Source organism: Larus michahellis, chromosome 4 (genome assembly GCF_964199755.1).
Source record: "Larus michahellis chromosome 4, bLarMic1.1, whole genome shotgun sequence".
In the NCBI taxonomy this organism is placed as follows: Eukaryota; Metazoa; Chordata; class Aves; order Charadriiformes; family Laridae; genus Larus; species Larus michahellis.
In genome coordinates, this window is record NC_133899.1 from 67,583,924 (window position 1) to 67,607,772 (window position 23,849).

Sequence of the window (23,849 nt, forward strand, 5' to 3'; positions counted from 1 at the left end):
GAAAAAAGAGCCTATGGGCTGCTGAATTTGTATTTCTGCTGGTGACGCTTGAGGAAAATTAACTCAACTTGCTTTTGAGATGCTATATTCTTTTCTCAAGACCAATAGCTTATTACAAAAAAAAAAAATCCTTTGACAGCTGAACAAATTTTGATGTCTTGTACTCACATAGCCACAGTAGACAGGTTTTCCACAAATACAGTTTACTAGTCCTGTTTATTTCAGTATAACTGTAGTTCAATCTATTTTATTTTTAACTTTGCACATATTTCTGTAAGTGGGACATTGAGTAGTAAAAAAAGAGTCACGAGCTCCTGGTGCTCTGTTGAGAGTTGAATTTTGTTGTCTTTTTTTCCTTTCTAAGTAGAATTTTTCTCTTCTACTCTCAGGTGGATTTCTGTGTTTGAACTATATAAATAATTCAGGGTAACACTCCCATGACTTCAGTCTTCGTTAAGGTCTTTATTTTTTGCTGAAAGCTTTGCTAATTGTTTTCTAGCTGTTTGAATAAGCCTAGAATCTCATGTGAATTTTCCTACAATATTTTGAGTGAGTTTCCCCATTAACTTCTTAAGGGAGTTATTCAAAGCTCAGAATTAATCCGGGGAATATGTGCCCCAAATAAACATATCTAGTGTTGCTCTCCAGTACATTTATTGATATTGCCAATTTTAAAAAGTAACTATATGCACAGACAGGGGTTTTGTGGATCTGCAAGAACTTTGTGAAAAAGAGCAATGCTTTATTGTTAGAATCTGATTACTCCAAATGTTGTCATCTCAAAGTACTAATCCTTACACTTTCTTGGTGAAAAGGAAACAACTATATCTTTTCAAATCAGTGGCTAATATTTTGTCTTACTAGAACTTTCGAATGCAGAGATACTTCATGACTTTTGTAAATTAATTTATCAGCTCTGCCTGGAATATGGGTCAGTAGCGCTGGAGTTCATACACAATTTTAACTAGTTCTTGCTATGTTTACAGGTATATACATTATGTGTTTGACCTTGGAAATGGACCTAATGTTATCAAAGGCAATAGCGATCGTCCTCTTAATGACAACCAATGGCACAACGTCGTCATCACCAGAGATAACAGTAACACACACAGTCTAAAGGTGGACACTAAGGTGGTCACTCAGGTTATCAATGGTGCCAAAAATCTGGATCTTAAAGGTAAATTCTACAAGACTGACAATTCCCCTCTTTGTTCTTGCAGGGCTCAACCAGTAAACGAGAGAAAGCTTGCAGAAACCATTCATTACAGAACAGTAAATCTGGAATTTGATGATTTTGGCTTTCACTTTCATTTTTCTATTTCTCTGTTTGGCAACTGCCTGTAGCAGAATACTTTGTCATATTTTGCTTTTTCAGAAATTTATTGTCATAGTGCAGTTTTTCCTAGTTAGGATGCAATTACAGCTGGTTTGGGGTGGGGGGGGTTGTTGTTTCGTGGTTTGAGGTTTTTTGGGTTTGGGGTGGATTTTTGTGGGATTTGTGAGGGGTTTTTTTGTTGTAAAGGAGACAGAAATGACTGCTTGCACAATATCTTGCTCTGCTTTTAACTTTTTTTGAACAGCTGTTTAGCTTGCTATATTCATGTGGGGTTGTGGGCGGAAGCCACACTAGAAAGTATGTAACTTCCTCCTTGTATGTTTACCCCTTTCTCCTCTAGGTGATCTCTACATTGCTGGCCTAGCTCAAGGCATGTATAGCAACCTTCCAAAGCTAGTGGCCTCTCGTGATGGATTTCAGGGCTGCCTAGCATCTGTGGACTTGAATGGGCGTCTGCCTGATCTAATCAATGATGCTCTGCACCGCAGTGGCCAGATTGAACGTGGATGCGAAGGTATAATTGATTTCAGAGAAGTTCCCCTCTTACTCCATTGCTGCCCCCTGTGCATCTACTTGTCCACCTTACTGTCTGTTTCATTAATTTGCTTTCATCGTCACATCCTTCACTACACTTATGTCTCCCAAATGCTCTCAAAGGCATCTTAAGGATAGTTAGCTTCTGCGAGTAGCTTAGCGGCTGTTTTTTTGCATACTCTATCCCTTATGAGGTGGTACCTCCAGTCGTGTAAAGGATGGTGCTGGAATGGACTACTGTTTACCTAGTACTTTTCTCAGAGTGGTTTATTAACATTACAGTACCTTGAAAGAGGCTCTGAGCCTTCAATTCACTTGTGCTTCAGAGCAGCCTTTTTGGGGATCCACAGAAATAAGTATTTTGAAGACCGAGTAGAGGCAGGGGAAATGGGAGGTAGAAGGAACTGAAAAGATTGGACCAAAACAGAAGTTCCTTTTTGAGGAGGTGGATCTCCAAAGAAACCACTGGAGGCATTGTCTGTGCTGTGTGGAAAACCTTTCCCTTCTGTAGTTTATCTTTTCTGGACAGTTTAGAAACAAATGAGATGAGTGACTTCTTGAAGCATGTAAATATTACTGATTTCTTGAAGGTTCTTTAAATTATTTACTGTTCCTGCCAAGCTTCCATTAATTGAAAGAGTATTGACATTAGCAGCACTGACTCAGTAACATGTATATGGCATCAATTCTCAAAGCACTTGGGATAGTCACCATCAAAAAACCCAAGGTTTTGCTGGCTGGGTTAAGTGAAAATCATTGTTATGTCTAGCTCTACTGAATACCAGTCTGCTGTGTTGGCTACTAGTCACTAGAGGAAGGTAGTTTTATCAGTAAAGTTGTCTGGTATGCATGTTTGCTAAGAAGATGTATGCCCCGAACTGGCCTGTAGGAGTCTTCTTTCCCTTCTTTACAAGGTGGGTTATGTTTCCCCTTTTCCAGTAAGTGGGAACTTTACTGGGCTGCCACGACTTCTCAAATATGATGGACAGTGGCTTAGCAACTTCATCCGCCACTTCCCTCAGGATCCGCAGATGTATCTCATCAGGTCACATGGATTTGTGCACCTTCATGTCCCTCAGATGGTCTCCCACAGTGGGCAGTTCCTCATTCTCCCAGTCCCTGCCTGTGCCTTCTGCGACTTGAGTGGTGTGGCTAGAGCACTTGACAGTGAAGACTGAGGCAAAAAAGTCATTGAGTACCTCATCCTTCTCCATACCCTGGGTGTTCAGGTCTCCTGTTTACTTCTGGAGGGGGCCCACATTTTCCTTAGTCTTCCTTTTGTCACCAACATACCTGTAGAAGCTTTTCTTGTTGCCCTTGATGTCCCTGGCCAGATTTAACTCTATCTGGGCTTTAGCTTTCCTAACCTGATCCCTGGCTGCTTGGACAATTTCTCTGTGTTCCTCCTAGGCTACCTGTCCTTGCTTCCACCTTCTGTAGGCTTCCTTTTTGAGTCAAATTTTCCAGGAGCTCCTTGTTCATCCATGCAGGCTTCCTGGTGGTTTTTGCCTGACTTCCTCTCTGTTGGGATGCATTGCTTCTGAGCTTGAAGGAAGCGATCCTTCAGTATTAACCATCTTTCTTGGGCACTTCTTCCCTTCAGGGTTTTATCCCATGGTACTTTGCCAAGCAGATTCCTGAAGAGGCCGAAGTGTGCTCTCCTGAAGTCCAGGGCAGCGAGCTTGATGTGCTCCCTCCTCACTGCCCTAAGGATCTTGAACTCCACCATTTAATGATAACTGCAGACAAGGCTCCTCTTGAGCTTCACATTCCCCACCAGCCCCTCCTTGTTGGTGAGAACAGGGTTCCAGCATAGCACCTTTCCTTGTTGACTCCTCTGTCACTTGAAGAAGGAAGTTATCATCAACACATTTCAGGAACCTCCTGGATTGCTTACGCCCTGCCATTTTTTCCCTCCAACAGATATTGGGGTGGTTGAAGTCCCCCATGAGGACCAGGGCTTGTGAGCGTGAGGATGCTCCTATCTGTCTATAGAGTGCCTCATCCGCTCAGTCTTCCTGTTCAGGTGGCCTGTAGCAGACTCCACAGTAATATCTCCTGTCCCTGCCTTCCCTTTAATCCTGATCCATAAGCTCTTGGTCAGCTCCTCATCCATACCCTGGTGGAGCTCCATGCGCTCCAGCTGGTCACTGACATAGAGGGCGACACCCCCTCCTTGCCTACCCTGCCTGTTCTTCCTAAAGAGCCTGTATCCTTCCATTCCAACACTCTAGTCATAGGAGCCATCCCACCGCGTCTTCATGATGCCAGTAAGATCATAGCCCTGCAGGCATGCACACGTCTCTGACACCTCTTTTTTTGTTCCCCATGCTACGTGCATTTGCATAGGGGCATTTAAGTTGGGCCCGCGATGAAGATGGCTGACTGGCTGAAGTGGCTGTAATTCCTCTGTGCTGTATGCCAGGTGCTTTTCTGCTGACCCATGATCTTCTTCCAGGCTCTGGGCATCTATTGCTGGCACTGGCATCAAGCTGGTAGGAACTGAGGTTCCTCTCCCCCGACACCTTTAGTCTAAAGCCCTTTTCACGAGCTTGGTAAGCCTCTGACCAAAGATGCTCTTCCCCTCCTCTGACAGATGGACCCCATCCGTCCCCAGTAGACCTGGTTTCTCAAAGCAAGTCCCATGGTCAAAGGCTGTGGCTCCAGTCCTGTAACCATTTGTTAATTTGCCAGATTCAACTGGCCCTTTCAAACCCCTTCCAAAAAAAAAAATCTATTTCAGGCTTTTTGAAAGTGTCTTCTATGATTATCCACGGTGCACTGAAAACTCTTTAATATTAGTAATTTCTGGTAATTCTTCTATTTAAAAATAGCTTAATCTGTTGGTTATATAGCCTGCATGTTACCTCTATTAGCTCTTCTCTTTCAGAGGACCTCTCATCAGACTAACCTGTTGTTCTGTGAGTTGCTCAGGAACAGAATCTTAATGCTTTCCCAGAAGACTCTGCACCGTTATTAGAGCTATGGTGTTTCCTTCTCCTGTACCCAGTGTAGTTCCTTGATTTAGTGTCCTATTACTGAGTTTGCGTAATGTCATTGCTGCTCCCAAAATGTGTAATGTGGTGCTTGCTTTGTCTGTGTGACAACCTGATACCACTGCAGCTGCTGCCTGAATGTGGAGATTGGTTAACTATTAGAAATGTGAGTTCCCCATCTCTTCTAAAGCCCTTCGAACAAGATTTGAAGTTGGAGACAGACCTAAAAACAGTGTGGGAAGGTCAATGACAGCCCTCATTCTGCCTTTGAAAGAACTTGATCTTACAAAGCAGTGCCCTTGCTGTCTTACTGCATGGTCCCTGCTCAGTACCAAGAGAACTGCTGAAAAGGAAGCCGTTCTCTTTGCCAACATGTTTAGAATTAGTTAAAAAACTTGAGAATTAGGTCACCAGAAAGCTGTTTCATTTGTTTTCTGATTCACGGCAATCCCCAAGGCTTCATCTCACATCTTGACTGCTGTCTGCTGGTGCCTGTTCTTCCAGTTGCCACTGAAAGTCACACCTATCTCCCCTTTCTCTAAGGAAATAAAAACTCTAAGCATATTTGGTCCGTATTTAAGTTTCCCTATTTTGTTTCCATCTGAAGTCATCTTGGTTGCAGTCTTAACAATGTTTTGAAAGGCTGAAGTCCCAAGCAGTTCTTGCTGTCTCATGATGCTTAAATGCGTTTGTAATAAACAATTGCAGGCTTTTTGGGTGAATAGTTGTGCTGTGTGTTGATTTGCAGGACATGTACTTACTTCATCGTGAAGGGCAGCGGGACCACGTACATGATGAGAACACGCATGCTTAAAGAAATGTCATTCCATCCCCACACTGGAATCTTGCCTTCCCAATGTGGTGTGAGAGAGATTTCTGCTAATGCTTGCCTCTTGTTGTGGCTTTACTTTCAGAAGCAGAGGAGATTACAAAGTGGCAGCTGTTTTCTCTGGAACTGTCAGTTTGATCTCAGGACAGAATCAAAGAATGTGGGGAGGCGGGAAGCCTAGAGAATAGGAGAATGCTAGATATAGGTCAGCAGACAGTGCTATCCCACCTAAGGCAGACCAGTACCACTACAAATGGGTGACATTGTTGCATCCTGTCTGTGTTTTTTATCTCTATTCATGTATTTTGGTACCCTATTCCATGCCACTGATTAAGATTCAGAAGGTTTAATAGGAAAATAATATTCTTTATTGTCTTGGTTCTACCACTACCTCCTTTTATTCAGTTTGAGTAAGCCATTGAACCACACTGTTCCTCTTATGTGCTTAAGCATAATTCAGCCTTGCTGTGCACCAAAGCACCAACCTACTACATTATACAATTAGCTGCGTTCCAGTGAAGGGTAAGGTAGCACTCCTATTTGAGTAGGAGCAGGAACCACTTTCAATATAAATGATATCTATATGACAGCTTTTTCTTTTGGACCTGAAGAATCCCAAAGCATTCTTAGGCCATATATAGGAGTCATTAACTGAAGCGCAGGCATCCTTGAGACCAAAAGTGGTTGGTGTTTAATAGTGTATAGCAGTGCTAAAAAAATAAGCAGTTCAAGACCTAAGGCAAGATTTACTTTATCTCTGATTGCCTATTAGTTTTATTCCTATAATTTCTTTAAATTATTAATGGTGGGATTTGTTTAGGATGGCACAGCCAAGTAACCTCTTTATACCGTTTGTTAGCTGAAGTGTCAGCTTCCTTTTGCATTATGTAGCTTATGTGCTGTACAAACGTAAGATTTCAGCTCTTGAAGTCTGCCACTTAAGCACCTGTGTGCTGGACAAGATGATAGCTGCCACGCAGACCTGTTTTGTGTTTTGATGTGTCCTGTAAGACCATCTCTTTTGGCAAAGAATTTTGTGGGTGATTATCTGGAAGGGGAGAACCCAAGAGTGTCTCAAATGTAAATTGAGCTCATGGAGTTAAAGCTCCACACACCCCTTCTTTTTTGCGTGTCTGGTTTATTTTTATTGCTCTTTTGCAATTGCTGTGTTTCTGACTTTCCAGAAACAACAGGCAGCTCTTCATTGATCTTGAAGGTCTGCTAAGATCTGTAGTGGCAGCTTGTGTTTCCCTGGAAGGTATTTGGCAAAGCCAGAAACCTTCTTGCTGCCTTGTGTGTAAAATCTGTTCTGGGTTGATGTGCTGCACACAACTGTGACAAGAGTGAAGTGTCAGAATAATGACATTATATCAGTATATTTATAACTTTCCACAGAGTATCTTTAGCTCTTGTACTAAACGCAGCTTTCATCACTGTCATTTATGTAGCAAGAGGGCCCTTCCCCCTACCTCCACCCAAAAAAAGGGGTTGGTGAGAGGGCCTGAGAGAAAAAGTACAAAAGGTAGGGAACTGGTTAAGGCTTAAATAGGCCTTGTGTCAGTGTCGGGTCAGGCTACTGAATACTTGGAAGAGACAAAGTCAATTCTCAGAAAGGGCTTCATGTTCAGGGCCTACTTCTACTGGGAGCTTGCAGGCAAGTCTGCTACTTACTTTGGACCTTGCTCTCCCCACCCATAAAATAGGCATGATGAGAGTATGAAATTCAACTGTGTCTTGCAGACCACTTTGAAGTAGTAGGTGGAGGACCCTAGAGATGCATAAAGCATTAGAGGAAAGGAGAAAAAGAAGCCCTCTATTGTGACCTGGTTCTCGCCAGTCTCCAACTCAACAGCCTATGGACTGTGGTTGGAATCTTTTATACAGCTCCTGAATTTGAGTAATACATGCTATTTCCATTTCTATGTCAGACTTACATAGCTTGGGAGAAAAGATGTCTGCACCGCAGTGTGTATCCAAGAGTTGGAAGATGGAAGAAGTTGTTCCATTTGACCTTCTTTCCCTCCTTGAAAGTAAACCAATTTAAACTTCGGATCAGCTCCTCCTTGATTCTAGACTTCTAAAATCAATTCTTTTTGCTGAGCACTTCATTCCTGATCTTACTTCTAGATGAATGGATCCGTTTATTCCATCCACAAAAGTCAAGACTGAGTGACTCACTGCTTTTTGTTTACTGGTCCTGGAAGAAGTTAAGCAGATGTCCAACCATTTGTGGAGTTTAAAGGAGTTGCCCTAAATATTAATGAGTACTTCCTACATATGAAGTGTTTTTTCACCTCTTTATTAATTTACCATATGTTCCCCTGTGTTTTCCTTTCCTTTAATTTGGACATCCTTACCTTGCTTGCCACAGGCACTAGAGCTATCTGAAATTCAGCTGCCCATTCTAAATACTCACATTCACCCCAGCCAAACAAACCTAACACCAGTGGTTAAAGAACATTGTATTTCTTCTATAAGGCAGTTTACTATGTGCTTTGGAGACATGCCTTCTTCCTCTCCTCTTCACCTTTCTTCATCTGTTCCACTGATAACAGCTTCTCACAATAGAGAGTGATTATTTTTAAACTGGCTGACACTGTTCCAGAGGTTTTGGGACTTTTTTTTGTCATAATTTAATCTTCTTCCTGCAATAAAATCATAATCTTGTGCTACTTTCCATGAAATATTATAGTTAACCTTTGGAATTCACTGGTGCATGAAAAGTATGAATGACGCATACAGGCTGGATAATCAGAAAAGCATTTTGCATACTAAGGTGTGGGGAAAAAAGAAAATCTAATCTCATGCTTAAAATCTCACAGCAGGATGATGTCAGAAAGGATTTCACCCTTCATCTGCTCAGTAGTGAAACTTCAAATCTGGGGATACTTCACTTTTTCTGTGGAATCAAAGGCTGTCCGTTGAGGAGAGGAGCGTTACTTTACTCAATGATGGTTTGACAGCTCTCCTGTTCTTTATGCTTTTGTATTCCATTGTCACAGTGCCACTGGAATTACGGAACAAATATAAGCTTTGCTCCAACTCAGCTACAAAGAAGATGAGGAAGGAGGGCAGTTAGAAAAAGTGCTAGTTTGTTACACAGAAATTTCTTTGTTAGAATGTGTTTGGAGGAAGCATGCATTCTCCTCCTCTTTCCACCCCTCTCCCCTTTCTTTTGCATTTTGTTTGAAGAACTCTGGGGATTTTATGTAGTATGTAGAACTCTGGGGATTTTATGTAGTATGTACATAAGAAAGTATGTACATAGAAGTGGGGAAAAAAATTTGACTACCTCAAAAGGGAAGGCAGTTGCCATATTGAGTCATTCGTGGGCTGTAAAGCAATAGCAAAGATTCAAAATGTTAAAATTCCCAGCAACCACAGGAAATGGCATCTGTACATGCCAGTTCTAATTTACTGGGTTGTAAATGTAAACGGAGACAATGGGAGAAAGGGAGAGCTACCAATCTCTCTTCAATATCAGCTGTGATATTAGAACTTTTTAAGAACAGGAGGTTGTAAAGGTGAGTATGCACTTCTTAAATACCCATCTTTTGAGCAATGAGGTCAGTGATTTGGTGTTTTGTTGTTACCATTGTGCTGTATAATAGAAATATGTAACCTTCAGTGGCAAGGGATTCAGGAGATGCTGCCTGTACTCCCGTCTCTGTCTTCTGTTTTTTCCATGTTGAAAGAGAAAACTTAGAATCAAAGTATAACACATCAAAAATCTATATGGCTTCTTTGTGAACTGGACTCCATTTTAAAAAATAAAAAATTAAAAAATCTTGTGCCTAAATGAAAAAGCATCCAGTGGTATTGTTTTGTTTTGCTTCTTTTATGGTCTGCAATTTTCGGAAAGTGTACTTGGATCTTCAGTCAGTCAGACCTAGTAGATTTATGATTCTCTTTTGCCAAGTAGACCATGATTTGACCACAGATAACAAGATCGTTCCCACCTAGGTGAAAGAGTGAGTTTGTACTACTGTCATTTCTGTTGATTCTTCTGAGATTGATGAAGATTATATGGGTCTAAAGCCTGAGCTGTCTCTTTGCCTGTTGGTGCAAGTTTTCTTAAGGATGTGTTGAAATCCATGAGCAGTCAACAGCTTGTGAGGGGGCAAGGTTTTACTGTCACTTTACATCCAGTGTCAAGTTCAGTTCTTGGGATAAACAGAGGTTGTCATCTTCCAGAGTTATCAGTCCCCTCTGGTTTCCTGGCAATAAATCCACTTTGGACAAACAGCCAGGGCAATCTGTGCTTTTATGAGAGACAGAAGATTTAAGTTCAGATCCAGAGCCTGGATGTAGAAACAAAAGAAAAAATCTTCTTGACTAATGTACTGAAAGTCAAATAGATTTTTTACTTAAATGGATTCTAAGTATTTCTCAAATAAGACAAAATCTCTCTTAAATTACTGGTAAATGCTGAGAGATGGGTGTTAAGAATGTGATATTTTTTTCCTTTTCTTTCTACTATCTGTAAATTCTGTGATCTCGTGTGTGTGTGTGAATGAAATGCATTTTCTCTCTCTTGTATTTGGTTTTCTTATCTGTTGCTTGGTTGGGTTAAGGTGGCCGAGTCCCTCTGTGTCTTTGTTACTTACATTATCATTCCTGCATGTATTGATTATACGTGTTGGCTGCGATGGTTATACCAGTTGCTTTTATTTACCTAAAGTGATGTGACCCTGGTTTATCTGCCTTTATACTAACCTGTTGTTTATTGTTTTTGCTTTTTTTTGTTGTTTTGTTTTGTTTTTTTTATTTTTTGCTAACAAAGTTGAGTTGACCAAAGCTGACCTGCAAGGTAGAGAAGGTTCTTCTTCCCCATAACTGGTTTGAATTGAAAGATGCTTTTATGTAACATTTGGTGCCTTTTACTGGATGCAGTCACACCTCTGAGACAGGAACAGAATGACAAACCCCAGCCCTTCTGGAGGGGATATCTGGGTTGAAGAAGGACATGGCAAACAATGGAGGTGTTTTTGTTGTCCTGGGGGGTTTGACTGTATCAATCTCTGAATATCCGTAAGAGCATGGGTTGATTTCCTGAAATGCCTAATGATTATTCAAGCAAATAGCTGCTGTGTATAGAGACATAGAAGGCCCTCAGAGCTTTGCAAAACAATAAACTGACTGGGATTCTTCAGCACTGATCTTAAGGAGTGAGACCAGAACGTAAAAGCTAGCTTTTTAACTTAAACTTCGGAAAAAAACCCCACAGAAATAACTTTCTGGAATTTCAGTTAAAAAAAACCAAAACAAACAACAAAACAAAAAAAAACCCCAACCAAACAAAAAACCCCACAAACTATTAACTACGAATTCCCATAGTAGTTAGGTGTCATTTTACAAGCCATAATTGATCAAACATGTGAGTGGTCATGCCTGATCCTTTTGGACCTCCCATAGGTCTTTTTTAGAACCTTTTACTGGATAGTCTCTGATTTTTTATAAAGCAGATGGGTCTCTTTCATTATGTTGATCCTCACATGAAATTCTTACTGGTATCTTTTATTACTATTGCCTGCTAAGTTAAAAGGGATCAATCAGCGTTCTCTGAGGTTGCCAAAAGGTTGAGAATGGTGTGGATATGTTAAAATACTAAAGCTACTCAAGTGAAAGCCATTAAAGAGACTGAGAGTAGAAAAGGTGTGGGGGGGAAATTGAGAGAAACCAAGGAAGATGGCTTAAAAAGGGGAGACAAGATAGTAATTGAGAACGTGCCACTTGAATTATAGAGAGATGATGAAGTAAAGAGCGCTGACAGAAAACCAGTTTGATGAAGCCTAATTCTTAGGAGATATATAATGAAGGAAGGATTAGTGGTACAATTACATATGAATACCCTGTTTCCCCAGGACACGAGTGAGGAAACCTGCTTAGAATGTAATAGGACTTTGATACTAGTATAACTGGAGAGATGTTTTCCATGGTGTTGAAAGTCTGTCCCTTTAAACATGATAGTGAAAGTATTCCTCCCAACTCATCTAGAGAGACTGCTATATAGAGTACAAATTAAGTTGTTCCTGAATGTTGTGGAAGTTTAAGAAAATGCTCCTTCTTTTAATGGAAAAGGAGAGAATGGTCTCAGGTATAAGGGGAAGTCAGAAGCATTGAACAACGTGTCTCGGTTTAACAGTCCTAAAGCCACAGATGGTATCTGTTATGGTATCAGATTAATCACCTTGAAATTCTGTGTCTAAGCCATGGGTTTAGTCTAAGGTTTTGTTGTGGGAGAAAACATGTAGAGTGTTCCTGTTTCACTCTCTGAGATAGAGACAAGACTTAGAAACATTTCCCCTATCACTGGAATTAAGGTTTTGTGGCTTTAATCAAAAACTCCTTTTCTATTCACCTTGTTTACTGTGAAGACCTGGTGATATGCTGACCTGATCTAATGGAATAGATGCAGTTTTCCAATTAAAATATTCTTGTTCCATATTCCAGGCGTAGGCAGGTAGCAATTACATTTGCTTCAGAATATCATCTGTGTTTTTAGGTAAGGTTTGGCATTCTATGGCTCAGTAGAAAAGGATAAAAATATATTTGGAGGATCCAAGGAAATTTTAATGGCTAAACAGCTTATCAGTGTAGCAGTTCTTAATAGACAGAAGCATATTAGGAGGCACCCGCTTACCCAACAGATAAAAATACTGACAGCCTGAGGTAATTTTAGCCATTGGATGTGTATGAAACATTGAACCTGAAAGATTTGACAGCCTAGAGGTAAGCAGAGGTTAGGGTGATGTATTGTGCTCTATGCATGTGGAGCATCTGACTGCAACCACGTTTTGTTGGCATCTCTGACCTATTCCTAGCTGTAAAAAGTTGAAGTGCTCTGTCTTACAGAGGTTAGGGATTTAGAGACTATTAGGTCCTGCCTCTAGGGGATTTCTGAAGTTTATGTAAATGAAAGTGGTAAAGGATGACATTTGAAAGAATAGGAAAGATATGTGGGCTGGGACTGATGCGAGGAGAAAAGGCATGCCAGAAGTACACTGGAGTGTAAATAGCTTTAGGATTAAGGTGTTCGGTTCCATCCATTCAAACTGTGGCAGGGAATTCAGGACATGGCTTAGACATTGGCAAGTATCGTGTCTTACTGGCCGCAGCCTCTGCTTTTCTCTCGAGTCACTCATGTGCCCATCACAATTCAGAATACACACCCAGGAGTTCCTGCTTGAATTTTATGTCTATTGAAGCAGATGCAGCATGAAGAAGAGGCCCCAGAACAAACAGATTTGTTTGTTATTTTGATTTTTCCAGAGTCTCAGAACCTAAAGGCTTGTCACAGGTGTGAAGATTATTCCAGCCCAAGCTCACATTTGTTACAGAAATCTTAACCTTATAGGAATATTTGCACTTCAGATGGAGACACCTGATTACATTGAAGCCTAAGGGGAAACGTGTATTTTGAGTACATAATTTGGATTATTGGCTTTTCAGGAAATCAACCTTTGCTAAATAGGTTTGGCTATTTCAGAATAGGCCATGAGGCCTGGTACTTTTGTACTGCTGTGATTTGCAGTGGGGAAGGGTGTTTTTCCAATTGACTGTATTTTTCGTGTACACGTATAGCCTTTTTAGTTTTTCCTTTCTGCTTTTAGTTTCTGTGTCTCAATGTCTGAATATTGTTTACTTCCTCTACTTCATTTGCATCTCCCTATCCCTTGTCACATCTCAGGTCCAGGCATACTCCCTTTTATGCAGTTGACTTTTTGTTGTATTGTTGGGGTTGTTTTGGTTTTTGTTTGGTTTGGGTTTTTGTTGTTGTTCTTCCCTCACCAGCATGTGTATGAGCGCTTTGCTCAAGAACTTTTAGGTTGCTTAGAGTTGGAGAGTGTCTGGGTGACAAGAGGGAGGGAGATAGGCATATGCCAGGTTTAATGGAGGGGAAAAAAACTTCACCACCACGTAGATCCATCCTCTGTGGATTGCCATTGCTGCTGATTACCTTCTCCTGTCACCTTGAGGTAAATGTGCTTTCCGTGGGAGACTTCCGTATTTGTTATTTTAACTAGTTCCAGTCCCTGAACTTTTTAGACCAGCCACATATTTGGAACCAAAGGACTCAGCATTGTAATTGATGTCAGGTGAATGAAGAGTTTGGGTTCTGTAGAGGCACTAGAATAATGGCTGTATTTTCGGAGGACTGCAGACTGCTGACTTTTGAGTTATTTCTGACAATGGGTAACTTTAAATATGGAACCTGCCAGATGTCTAACCTTATTTAGGTGATGAAAGGGATGATGAATTCTTAACAAAATCTGTAACTGAGAGAGCTCGAAGAGTTGGCCTTGCAGTCCTTGAAAATCCCTTTTGGTTTTTTGGTTCTAGTTTACTAAGTTAAAGTTACTCTGTGATATTCCTGCTTTCTACCACCTGTGAATAAAAATACAGGATCTGTCTTTCTGAATTGTGGACTGAACCTTGACTATATTTTAGTTTCTTATGTTTGTGCAAAGTATGTGTCAACATGCCACCATTAGTATTTGACTGTTACAGCATGTGAGATATGGTCCATCCAGTGAAGTGATGGTTCTGTGAGATGTAGTCTCAGTTTTGCTTGCGTTTTACTCAGAAAAAAGATTTTTTTCCTGAATTATTCTAAAATTTGAAAACTTAGCTGGCTTAACTTAATTTCCTCCTTAATCTCCACTAAGAGTGAGTCCTAGAACAGGTTTATATTCTGACTATTGCATGTGGTTTCCAAGATCTGATGCCTCTCTGAACTGTACTGGGCCTGCACATTGAATTTAGAAAAGCAGACTATCGCTGTTTATGAAAGAGAAATGCTGACAGAAGTAGACTGTAGATTTAACATGGGTATAAATTGCCCATCATAACGTCTGTCTGGTAGTGGTAGAGATATTTCAGTGCTTGATGGCATTTGCAATTTAGGAACTATAGGACAAAAGAAGCACCTTATTCATCAAAGACAGTAAAGATGTCTTGTGTGTGCTACTTTCCTATCTCTCCTAACCTCTTTGAAGGTACAAGGAGAAAAGATGGGAGCATTTAGGGAGATGGAGAGTGAAAATGGACCTGTGGTGCCATTGAACCTTGCCTGTTGCAAATCTTCATCTTGGTGACAAAGTGATGTTAAAGCAAATGGTAGATTCAATAGGAGTGAACTTTTGATGTGTGAAGGAAGGTGTTATGTGCAAGACCAAGAATGGTTTGCTTAGCTTAATGCTTATTGTTAGTCATGATCAGAGCACAACTTATAACACAACTGTGTTATAATCCTGCAGCTGTTGTATAAAGAAACTGATTCCCTATGTAACTAGGAAGAATGATAAACACGATACTGTCTTTTATTCCTGAAGTTCTTTCCTCTGCAAAGAGCTTTCAAATGACACAGCAGGAATGACTTCTCTTGCCAGAGAAATGCGCCCACCTGTGGGATGAAACATGGCAATTCTAGCAACGCGCAGCAGTAGAATTAAATTTTTTTTGTTTCAGGCCAAAGAGAAACCTACCATACAGCTGAAATTGCAGGAAAGATTTGGGGAGACAAAGTAATTTTTCCGAACAGAACGTGGATAAGAGATCTGGTTACTGTCCTCTTCTGTGTAGGCTTTCTTCAAATACTTAGTGGTAGAAGTAATAAACAAACCATACATTCTAGCTTGGTAACTTGGAAGAAAAGTGTAATACTGGACTCCTTCCCAGGGAGGGAGACCCAACAAGATCTCGGATCCTGCAAGTCCTCACAGACTGAGCTGTTCCAGTAAAAATTAGAGATGCAGAAATAAAGCTCAAATGGACGTTGTTGAAGAATTCTGCTTTGCCGTCTCATATTCCTAAGGAGACATCTCTGTTGGTAGGCATAGTTTGGACAGGAGGAGGCAGAGCAAGTCACACTTCTGCTAGCGGGGATGCTTTTCTGCACTGGGGACTTCACTTCTATATGTGCCGCCCACTCACTCCCCTTTCCATTGTGCATGTGGCATGAAAGAGACAATGTGCCAAGCCCAGCTACAAAGACACAACAAAAACATGGCCTTTGAACAAAAACGCACTCAACGGAAATAGCAAGTGTTGTCAGGATGGTGGAAATTTAAGGAGAAAATTCAAATCAGCATGCATATTTTATTAATTAAAAGTATAGGGTATTTATCAGATGTATCTCAGATTATATGGACTGTCTCTGAAACTTTACTTTTAAATACTTTGACTGCTGTGAGAATGAGATTAAAAATAGACCTGAACCCTGATGGCATTAGTATTTTAGAACCAATTGTACTGCTGTACATATAAATTGTTTGTCATCTTCTCTTTCCTTGTTCGTTAGCACTAAAGCACAGGTGCGTCGTAACACAATCTTCCTGTTGTGTAAGCCTTCCGGTGCTTGTCATGTTGCTCCCTAATCCAAAATCCTAATCCCCTGTGACATCCCTGTTAGTTGTTCTGAACAAAATTCTGTTGCCATAGATGGAGGATTATGACATCAGGCAAGAACCGTAAGCAGCAGGAGTAGATGAACTCTCAGAGACAAAGATCCTTTTACCATGCAAATGGCCCATAGTACTAAGGAGTGAGGCAAAATGTAATACCCAGCATCTATGCTATGCCGTCACAACTGACTCTAAAGACGGCAGATCAGGCTTCGAGCTTCCTTGAGGTATTGTCAGGCTTTCAAAATTCCTCATCATTGTGGTTTGTTTTTTTTTTCTTTTTCTTTTTTTCTCTGGCTGCTTTGAAAGTACTGTTTCCATCTTCACAGTTGGTTTCTGTAAAATACAGTTCAGAAACCACAATACTGGTCATGAATTGAAGTTTTTTGGTTCTCTGGTCTCTCTCACTACAAGCGCCTCAAGCCAGAGGCCTCATGCAGTCTTATTCCTTGAGTAGAATACTGTTCCTTTCTCTTGTGGCACCTAGACAAAGAATATTCCCATTAGATGATGCCCATTGTGAAGTCCAGTTATTGATTAAAGTGTTCTCAGAAGTGTAGGAAGAGAGGAGAAACATTGTCATTGAGGATGCTGTTCTGCTTTGCTTCTGTGTAATGGTGTTTACTGTCGATGCTGTAGCAAGTTTGCATAGAGTCACAATTGCTTTCTGCTTTTATTTTTTAAATATATATAACTTGCTTGTTTATGCGTCTAGGAGTATTGGCATTCATATTTAGGGTTAGAGGTTAGATAATGGGATAGTAAGGTACATTAGAGGTATCAGCTCCTTATTCCTTATCTTTGGATAACTCGGACATTTTAGGCAAAATGAGAACTAATACTCTATTTCAGATTGTTAAACATTATCCCTTCTTTTGCTGGGCCAGAGTAAGTCCAAAACAAGTGTCAGACCTCAGCCTGATGCCTGTGTATCAATATAGTTGTATCCATGTCTTTTATAAGCGTAAAGGCAGGAGGAAAGCGTGTACATACGTGTGCCTACCAGCCCACACTGTTGTTAGCACTGTTGTAATCCTAGAAGTGATCTGGTAACTTCACACTGTGCCAGTGAGACCACTGGGAATTCATACAGCTGCAAATGAGACTCAGGTGGGTGGGAAGAAGAGGGGGAGGGGAGGGGAGGAGAAAAGTGTTGAAAAATACTGCTGAACTTTCTTTCAGTATGGTAATACAATTTTCTTGCTGTGGCTGCTGCTGCCACCCGTTTTTCAATAGGTGAATTTTCTTTCATGGATTTTGTTGTCTGCTTTTGTTATCCACATTTATGCTTCTACCTAGAGGTTTTGGGATTTTGTTTTGTTTTGTTTTTTCAACAGTATAACAGATCATGGAAGAAACTCAGGGTTTTGTTAATGTTCAGTTAAACTCTCTGCCTACTGGTAGTCATGTGTTCCTGGTCATTGCAGGAAAGATGTAAAGAAACATGGAGAGCTAAAAAGCTACTGCAATTCACTCATTCTGTTCTTGAAGTGGGGAAAGATGAACTGGTGGGAAGAGCAGGAACTGTGCACCAAAGGGTCTGAGGGGTATAAGGGTCTGACCCTGACTTGGCCTTTGAATTGTTGGGAGGATCACGGCGTGATGGTTAGATGAGGGTTCTGCAAAGGCTCATAAATGTGGAGGTGCCCCGATGCACAATGTGGATATCAGTGCTGTATAACTGAATGGGATTCGGTGAAATCACTGTGGGTGGTGTCAGGTAGAGACTGAGAGATTTCATTTTGGGTTAAAACATTTGAAAATGCTGTCTCTACTTTGGTGTGTCCAATCTCATCTATATAGTACAGATGGTGGTGCTGATGTGATGACAAGATAAGGATGAAGAGTAGGATGAGCCTCATAGAATTGCTGTTGCAAACAAAGACTGTGACAGAAGATTGTGGGTTGGGTAGAACAGTTGGTGCTTTATCCTTATGCTATTGTCCAAGACTGGAAGTGGTTAACAAACTGATCTCAAGCAGCCTAGGCAGTTGGTCCTCTGTTATCTATATTATCTACTCTGTTTCTTTTGCTGCTGCTTCTTTTCCAACAAGTGTAGCATATAGAATAGTAGGTATGTCAACTATAGTTGTACATTTTATTTGAAGTGCTGCACGGTAGGAGCAGCATACCTTTGTGTAGAATGCTGAAGATAAAATACTTTCCCAGAAAGTAACTTCTAAACTCATGTTCTTATAATCTGTGGCTTGCAGGTTCACATCTGCTCTCAGGTGATTCAGAATCCAGCTACCTCCTTGTGGATGACATACTAGCTGTCATTCAGAGTCCCTCTGATCTGAAGATCACTCTTTTGCTTATTGCTTGGGTTGTGTCTTTGTGTCTTTGCAAGGTTTATTTGAGTAGGATAGCAACTCTTAGCTCTAAATCACAGAACAATGAAAGGCTGTTCTGTTACTGGCTGCTTCCTTCTCTGCCTCCACGAAAGGCTGTGGAAACCAGTCCAGAACAGGGAAGTGTTGTTCTGAGGACTTTACTGACATGTTTCCAGAGGAACTTATGTAATGGCACTAGTCAGAGTCTTTAAGGGTGTGTGTGTTTGTTTGTTTGGGGTTATTTGTGCTTAACCTATAAAGCAAAGTTGTAGCCAACTTGAGGCTTCAAAACTTCAGTTTGAATCGACATATCAGTGTTCTTTGGGTAGGATGAAGCCCTGTTCATGGGCTCATTTCTTAGCTTTCGTTTCTACAAGGGGATCAAACTTTTAGGGAAGCACAACAACCTGGCAGTATTTGTTATCCTTGCATCATCACACCATATTTTACAGTAAATTGCTTTGAGCAAGCACTGAACATATTTGTTTGGCCTGCCTAAGAGGGAATATGTTGCTGTTCACTCTTCCTCCTTGCTCTGTGTTAGTTTGCTGTTTTGTCATGGAGTGTACAGTTGTCTTTGTGCTATTTTTACCTGAGTTTCTTGCATGTCCAAGAATGGAAAAGTGTTTGGTTATTGCTTTTTCTCTTCTGCATGAGGGTCCTGATAGTAATGGTAACGATAAATTGGAGCTTTTGTGGGCCTGACTAAAATGATTCTCTCAGCTTTGTTTCACCCTTTTCTTGTCATCCCTTCTCCAGGACCGAGTACTACCTGCCAGGAAGATTCCTGTGCGAATCAGGGCATCTGTAATCAGCAATGGGAAGGCTTCACCTGTGATTGCTCCATGACTTCATATTCTGGGAGCCAGTGTAATGACCGTAAGTAGGCTTTTCCATTGGATTGGTGAGCTGTGAGTTCCGATGATTGGTAACACAGACAACACATGACTAGTTTTACTTTCAATTGAAACTTCAAAGCCAAACTTTTTTTCCTGGAAAGTTTCAAAAACATACAGTAGGTTATTCTTTTTCCTTGTTAAAATGAAGTTATGCAATTCAGTATGTGTTGGGCTTGGTTTTTTTTAAAAGCTAACTCAACCAGAATAATGATGGCAATTGATGATAATGGAATTCCTGGTTTGGAGAAACCAGAAATTACTTGTATATATTGTGTAATATTTACATTGGTAGAAAATGGCTAGGTTTTGTGTACTAAATTATGCTTTGTGGTTTTCGTTCAACCCTTAGTGACAGAGACATGGAATCAATGTAAAATTGCTGAGCAGTGTTCTAATTGTCTTCTACTGAATTACTAGCTGTATGCTAAGATGAAAAATTGGGTACTGTTTGCTAGAATGTTCAGTTAAAACTAGGTGGTCAGTAAAACACACAGCAGCAGTTTTGTGCTTCTTGGCATATTGATTTGCTTGATCTCAAAACGCTGGATGTTGTTCTTGGCCAATTACTATTAAAATCTCTGATAAAACAACTGAATAAAACCTTGAAGTCTTCCTCTGGAGGGCCGATAATCAGCTTTCAGCCATTTCCTCTACTCATCCTGATACAGCCTTTGCTCCTGCCTGGAGGGAGCAGATCAGTTCAGCTCTATTCTCTCCCCAGTTCGATTATTTAAGGACACAGTTAGTCCCCTTCTCCCTCCCTACTCCAAGGCAGGGAACAAAGGAGCACATTATGAGTGCTGTAGTAAGCATAACATTAGGCTTCAATAATTTGGTTCACTGTATGTGTAAATTTTAAGACCAGAACAGGCTCATATAGTTCACTCTGACCACCTGCATCTCACAAGCTGTTGCTTTTTATTAAGGGTATTTGAGGTAGACTTTATTAGTGGTACCAGCAAGGTCCATGCAATATTGGTGCTACAGCTCTGTCATATCTGCAACCCTTCTCCTAGACGTTTGAGATGTGGCTGAAATGATGGCGCGTATGACAAGCTGTTTAACATGTGGTGATGGTCTGTTTCTGCTGAAGGCCAAAAAGCCTACTTTTCCGAGTCATTCATAAAATGTGGTGTTATCTGCGTTGGTCTCCCGTTTCTCCCAGTTTTCCCAAACATATTGGAAAGACCTATATCAGCATTTGTACTTTGATAATGGTTTTATAAGAAGGGTACTACAGACACAGATTTATAGGCTGTAATGCCACATCTAATTTTGGGTTGTTTTGGCATTCAGAATGGCTCCTTTGGGTCCAGAAGATACATTTCATATTGGAGCCACAAATTTGGCTCTGATTTTCTGGGTTTTGTTTTGCTTTTGTCAATTGGACACACAGTTTCCCATTCTTGCAGTGCTTGTTCAGTTTACACTTGCTAAGGACAGCACATTATAAATCTGTTGCATAAAAGAAAAGCTACTTTGAATCCTGTTGGACTGTATTTAAGTACATGTCCAGGAAATATCTGAAGAGATTATTGATACTATCGGTTTAGTTTCTGATGTGCTGGGCTTCACAGCTCTAGAATGTCGCAGTGCCCTTGTTATGCTGTTGCTAATGACTTAGAGCAGGCTCTAAACTGTCAGGAAACCAGGTTCCTGTGTCTGTAATTGGGGATTCCTTGCTGCTTTTTAGAGCTGGCAGCTGGAAACCATGCAGAGCAGAGACAGGGGTTTATATCAAATGGGGGTGATGTGGGCAATGTAGGAGCCAGCCTCCCAGTGTCAGGCGTGGCTGGCGATTTAGAAATCCTCACAGGAGGATGTGGGTTTCAAGATGGTCTGGAAAGGTAAGTCATGTGAACTTCTCCTGGAACACAACGAGACTTCAACCAGGATCTTAAAAAAGTACGTATAACATCTTTTTTGTGTTGTTTGGGTTTTTTTCTTTTATAGTCTTTTCCATGTTCTGCTCCTGGTTGCCTGATGAAGTTATGAAGTGTTGTGGGTCGTGGAGAGGTAGAAGGCTTCCTTCCTGCTCCTATCTGTTAGATATGGTTGCTATTATACCGGAGCCTAATGGAAGTATAGGCACTTGTGTGTTAATTGGATTCAGTGTTCTTTAGACTGGATTTTAGTGCAAGTAATGACAGGGGAAGGTAACTTCTGTGTAACCTGAAGCCTTGCTATTATTTAGAAATGCATCAGGTTCTTTGGTAGAACTTTTTTTTTTTTTGCCACAGGAGTCTAATTCTATTACTTTAGTAGATGGCTATTTCTACTTTATGAACAAATTGTGGTCTCCCACTGATGTAAATATGGAATATCAAAGTCAATAGAACAGGTCTAGATTTACACAATGGAAACGATAGCAAAAGGAGGACTTACTGAATATGTTTTGTCTTTCCATTTCTGTTAATCATCTCAAGCATCCACACTGGAAAATTGGCATTTCCATGTATTTGATGCAGTATATTTCAGTGCCTCTGACATAGATGAATGGCATGTCTGGTGTTCACTTCAGTTATTCTTGATGCTGTCTATATATCATTTCCAATTTACTGTTGGTAAGTGTGATTTGTTATTTGCTAGTATGAACTTTGTGAAGTCATTCAGTCTTACTAATACTCAAGAAAGCTTGGTGCGCCAATATGTTTTTGCTTTTTAATTTTTGTCTCAGGACTGGGTCACTGAGCTTCCCAATTCAGATACAACTGGCTTGGAATTGCTGTTTCTGAAAAGGTGAAGGAGAAGCACTGGTTTCAGAGATGCACGTTATACATCTATTGACACATTTGTACTTTCACTAGTGTTGTTTAATATGACAAGGTTTTAAATTCCTAGCAGAAATGATGATACAACCTTAATTTTTAGCTGTTGTTGTATAGCTCTCGTTTCAATATTTTTTACACTGTAGGGATCAAGATTCCTGAGAATAAGAAATTAATAGAAGCTATAGGGGCACAAATTCATTTTTAATATGCTTCATTTTTGAGTTGCATCTTTTCTTGTGCCAATGTTAAGAAACAAAACCAACAAAAAACACAGACACAGGTCTGTTGTATAAATGTGAAGCAAAAGGTAAACACAGAGAAAGTCTGTTTTACAAACGTGAAGGTAAAGGTCTGCCTTGCATACTAGCCAGCATTAACACCTGTAAAGAAAGGTAGAAATAGATGCAGTGGTACTATTTGGGATATGCCGGTTCCATTCTCCTTGCCATTTAAGATCTGTTCTTCATTTTTTGAAGTGGTCCCTCATTCTCCAGTATTCAGAGATGTTTTAATCAGTCCAGCACCACATTAAATAAATCTGGGCTTTCAACCTGTTTTCAGAATTTTTGTTACTCTAAGTAGTAGGAAATCAGCATTAATATACTGCATTTGATACTTAAGAAACAACCTTGGCATGCCAAACTGTTGCTTAGGCTGTTCAAATGTGTAACTTTGAGCAGATAAGGTACCAGAATAAGAAGGTAACCCACAGTGTTAGTGAAGCATCTTGCGTCTGGGGTGAACTCCATCCTGTTACTGTTCTTCACCATGATGTGAGATGAAAACATGGTAGTTAAAGACTCCAAGTTATCTGAGAAGCAGCATGTATTTAAACCGTTGCCCTATGAACAGCTTTACAGATTCTCTAACTTATTCATGTTCTTGTTTGTCTGGTCAAACAATGACATTCTGTTTTCTGCATAGAGAGAATGCATAAAAAAATGCGCTTTGGCAGTCTAGCGAACGGGAATGGTATATGTATGCCAAAATAGATCATAGAAAACACTGCTTGTTACTCAGTGCCTCATGCAGATGAGTAACACTGAGGGTCAAGCCTTCCAGGATAAATTGCCAGGCTAACACAAGTATATATTAATGGAGGCTGTTTGTCTGTAAAAGATCAATAACCTGCAGCAGTGACTAGTGCAAGCAGAGTATAAAGCACTTTTTCAAACCGTGTATTTTTTTTTTTCCTATTGAAACAGTTAAGTCCATCTGCTGACTATCGGTTGGCTTTTTAGGGGGTTTATTATTTTATTTATAAACTCTGGGTTGTAATACCCACCTGGTTTAAAAACAAGTTTTCCATTTGATAGGTAAAAAGAAAAGACAGCTCATGTTTGTCTGTCCTCTTGTGTGTGTATCTTCGTATGCTTCCAGTCTACATGCTTTTCAAAGAGCCTATTGAAAAGCAGAGCAATACTCTAACTTTCCAATGTGATTGTTAGGATAAGTGGTGCTTTTTTTTTTTTTGTCTGAAGGAGAGGTAATATGCAGGGCTGTTGCTCTTTTTGCGCAATAAGTTCTATTTTTCTTCCAAGATCCCTTTCTATGAGATGCATAACCTTATGTTTCTACCGTCTTTCTGTGAATCACATTTGGAGGAGGGAAGGATTAGAGGAAAAGGGAGTCATCGTGCCTTTGGTCTTTTGTTCATTAATTTAGCACTGTCATAGGAAGAGATTTTGATAACTTCAGTTCTGTAATCATAGTGAGTGAGGTTTACTCACTAGACAAAATCTTTT

The 23,849-nt window shown here is 40.4% G+C and overlaps 1 protein-coding gene across 34 annotated transcripts in view; it reads left to right on the forward strand.

Moving 5' to 3' along the window:
- NRXN3 (neurexin 3) overlaps positions 1-23,849 on the forward strand; it is a 1,053,186-nt gene that overhangs the window by 475,616 nt on the left and 553,721 nt on the right. For 18 of the 34 annotated variants that reach the window (XR_012586789.1, XR_012586791.1, XR_012586792.1 and 15 more), the window contains 3 exons: positions 987-1,177; positions 1,677-1,850; positions 19,194-19,313. Coding sequence is in view for 26 of the 34 variants with exons in the window: in XM_074585413.1 (XP_074441514.1) it covers positions 987-1,177; positions 1,677-1,850; positions 19,194-19,313 (485 nt within the window). In the remaining 8 variants the exon portion in view is untranslated. Of the gene's footprint in view, positions 1-986; positions 1,178-1,676; positions 1,851-10,478; positions 10,506-19,193; positions 19,314-23,849 lie in introns of all 34 variants that reach the window. The other 16 variants (XR_012586787.1, XR_012586788.1, XR_012586790.1 and 13 more) reach the window with 1 other exon arrangement.